Below are 2,697 nucleotides of genomic sequence, written 5' to 3' on the forward strand. Positions count from 1 at the left end.
ATTATTCACATCTAGAAAGGCAGTGGAGATAAAATAATAGAAACTTTTCATTTTTTTTCTTTTTTTTATCAATTTTTTTTTCTTTTTGAGTAAAGATAAATATGAAATTTTAATCGTATAGAGTTTTATTTTAATAAAATATAGTATTTTAAAATAATTTAATAGTATTTTGTTATAGAATACTATCACTTTTTGTTAAACATGATTTTCACTTTTTGTCGACACTACCATATTCAATTTATCAACGAAAAAATGGACAATCCAGATATATGCGGACCCGGCTAGAATGAAAAGTGCAAAATACAAAAATTACACTATTGTCTCTATCGAAGCAAATGAAGATTGAAATCCACCAATGACTATCATTAGTTTTCTTATCTACAATTTTTAGACAAATGCTATCTTCAATTATCAATAATTTAGAGATTGATTTTTAATTTTCTTTTTATCTTACACCCATTTAAGTAATATTTCTTTAAGTATTGGAACATCAATTTTTAATTTATTTTTAGATTAACTTAAGAACATATTTAAATCATCAAGCTTTCTTAAACACTAATATATTGCATTCGGTATTCACTTTTAATTGACAACATTATAAAATATAATATTTAGATACACATAATAATAATCTCACTTAATAATTAATAATTTTTTTTTTTAATTTTTAATTGTATCACTTTCAAATAACATAGAAAAAAACTAGCATAAATTTAGTATACGTGCCTCGCACGTAGTTTTTTACTAGTATATACAATATATATAGTGTATGTAGTAATATATATTTAATTAATTTTTTATTTAATCACTATATTATTTTATAATAGAATTATAATACATTTTAATTTTTTTTTCATGGTAATAAAATCTCTAACAGATTGATCTTTTATTTTCCAATTTTATATAAATTAAAATAAAATTTAATTAATTTTTTCTATTTAAAATGATTAAATAAGATATTTTAAAATAAATTATGTCATGGATAAATAATAGTGTAACATGTAATCGGAATAGTCATGATAGAAATTGGTAAATAGTAACTTTAAGATACTTAATCCGTAAAAAAAATATTTAAGTATATAAAATTAAAAACATAAAGCATTTATACTCCAAGTAATCCTAAATTATTCGTCCATTATTATTTTAATAAGAGAAAAGGTAAAATAAATAGAATTAGAATAAAATGACCGTGATAGAAAGGGGGAAGGGAGGATGGATTCTTCTGACTTTTCTAAAGATAAAAAAGCGCGTGAGCTTTACCAAATTAAAGAAGTGGCGTTTAAGCAACGCGGCGCATCCATAGATTTTATTTTAATACTAATATTTAGGGAAATTATTCGGAAAGAGCAATTGTTTACAAAATCACAACATAAAAATCTCCTGCCCATCTCCATGCACAATCCATCCTAATCCAATTCCTATATATACATATATATAATCATTTCTATCTTTCTTCATCATCATCGTCATCAGTTTCTCTGTCTGCCGAAAAATCCGTTTGTTTTTTCTGTAAATTGATTAGATGGGAAAGGACGACTACAACAATTACGATGAGAGAGACAGAGGGCTCTTCTCTCATCTTGGTAGTGCATACTATTCCCAGCAGCACCACTCTGGATCTTACCCTCCGCCGCCGCCGTCTGCATATCCACCGCCGCCTCATCATCATCAAGCCTACCCTCCTCCACCCGGGTACCCATCTGCTGGATACCCTCCTCCGTCGCCTCACGCCGCATACCCACCGCCCTATACTCCTCCCGGTGGATACCCTCCTTCCGCTTATCCTCATCCTCCTCCTCCTGCTCCTGCTCCATATCCATATCCTGCACCAGGTATTTCTTCATTCTTTCTTCTTTGAAATTCTTTATAGTTTTCTTGGAAAATTCTGGTAATCTTACTCTGTGTTTATTCTTTATTGTTAATTTTGACGAATTCCTCTGATAATTACTACAGGACATCACCACGGCGGTGGACATGGTATGGGAATGGGGCCCATGTTAGCCGGTGGTCTGACGGCTGCAGCGGCCGCTTATGGGGCACATCGCCTTTCACATGGGCACATGGGTTACCATGGGGGCTACCATGGTGGTTACCATCACGGCCACGGCAAGTTCAAGCATGGTAAGTTCGGGAAGCGCTGGAAGCATGGTGGGTTTGGCAAGTTCAAGAGATGGAAGTGATCATCCGTGAAATGATATATATATATATATATATATATATATGACCAAATTCACCATTGCTTCTCTAATAAAGACAAGGAGAAGAGCAAGAACAAGGGATGTATTGTTGTTAAGTGTTAACCCATCGTTTGTTGCTTGTTTTATTTCTCTACACTATTACTTAACTACTAAGATATCAATGGTATTTACTGTGTGATTTGTGTGGCTTTTGCTAAATAGCTTCTTTTTATGATATCACAGAACTATGTGGACACGTTATGTACTGGTTTTTATTTGATTATTTTGGATATTAGGAGCCTTTTATGTGTTAAAATGAATTGCCTTAGTAATGATTCATGTTTACTCTTCTTACTCCCATCCATTCCTACTAATTACTCTCTTTACATGTATAAAAGTGTGATTTTGATATGTAAATGTGAGTTACGATATGTTTTTATAAGTTAAACAATGTCTTTCTCTGTTTTCTTTAGGCCTTTTATTGAGTTCCATTCGTCAAGGAAGAGTTGATATTTGAGAA

At 31.4% G+C, this 2,697-nt stretch overlaps 1 protein-coding gene across 1 annotated transcript; it reads left to right on the top strand.

Annotated features, from left to right (window-relative positions):
- The first annotated feature begins 1,206 nt into the window (after positions 1-1,206).
- LOC115697344 (glycine-rich protein A3) lies at positions 1,207-2,493 on the top strand. The gene is made up of 2 exons (XM_030624307.2): positions 1,207-1,832; positions 1,954-2,493. The coding sequence occupies exons 1-2, from the start codon at positions 1,523-1,525 to the stop codon at positions 2,178-2,180; spliced, it is 537 nt and encodes a 178-aa protein (XP_030480167.2). The 5' UTR covers positions 1,207-1,522; the 3' UTR covers positions 2,181-2,493.
- Positions 2,494-2,697: the final 204 nt, after the last annotated feature.

This window comes from Cannabis sativa, chromosome X (assembly GCF_029168945.1).
Source record: "Cannabis sativa cultivar Pink pepper isolate KNU-18-1 chromosome X, ASM2916894v1, whole genome shotgun sequence".
Taxonomy (NCBI): domain Eukaryota; kingdom Viridiplantae; phylum Streptophyta; class Magnoliopsida; order Rosales; family Cannabaceae; genus Cannabis; species Cannabis sativa.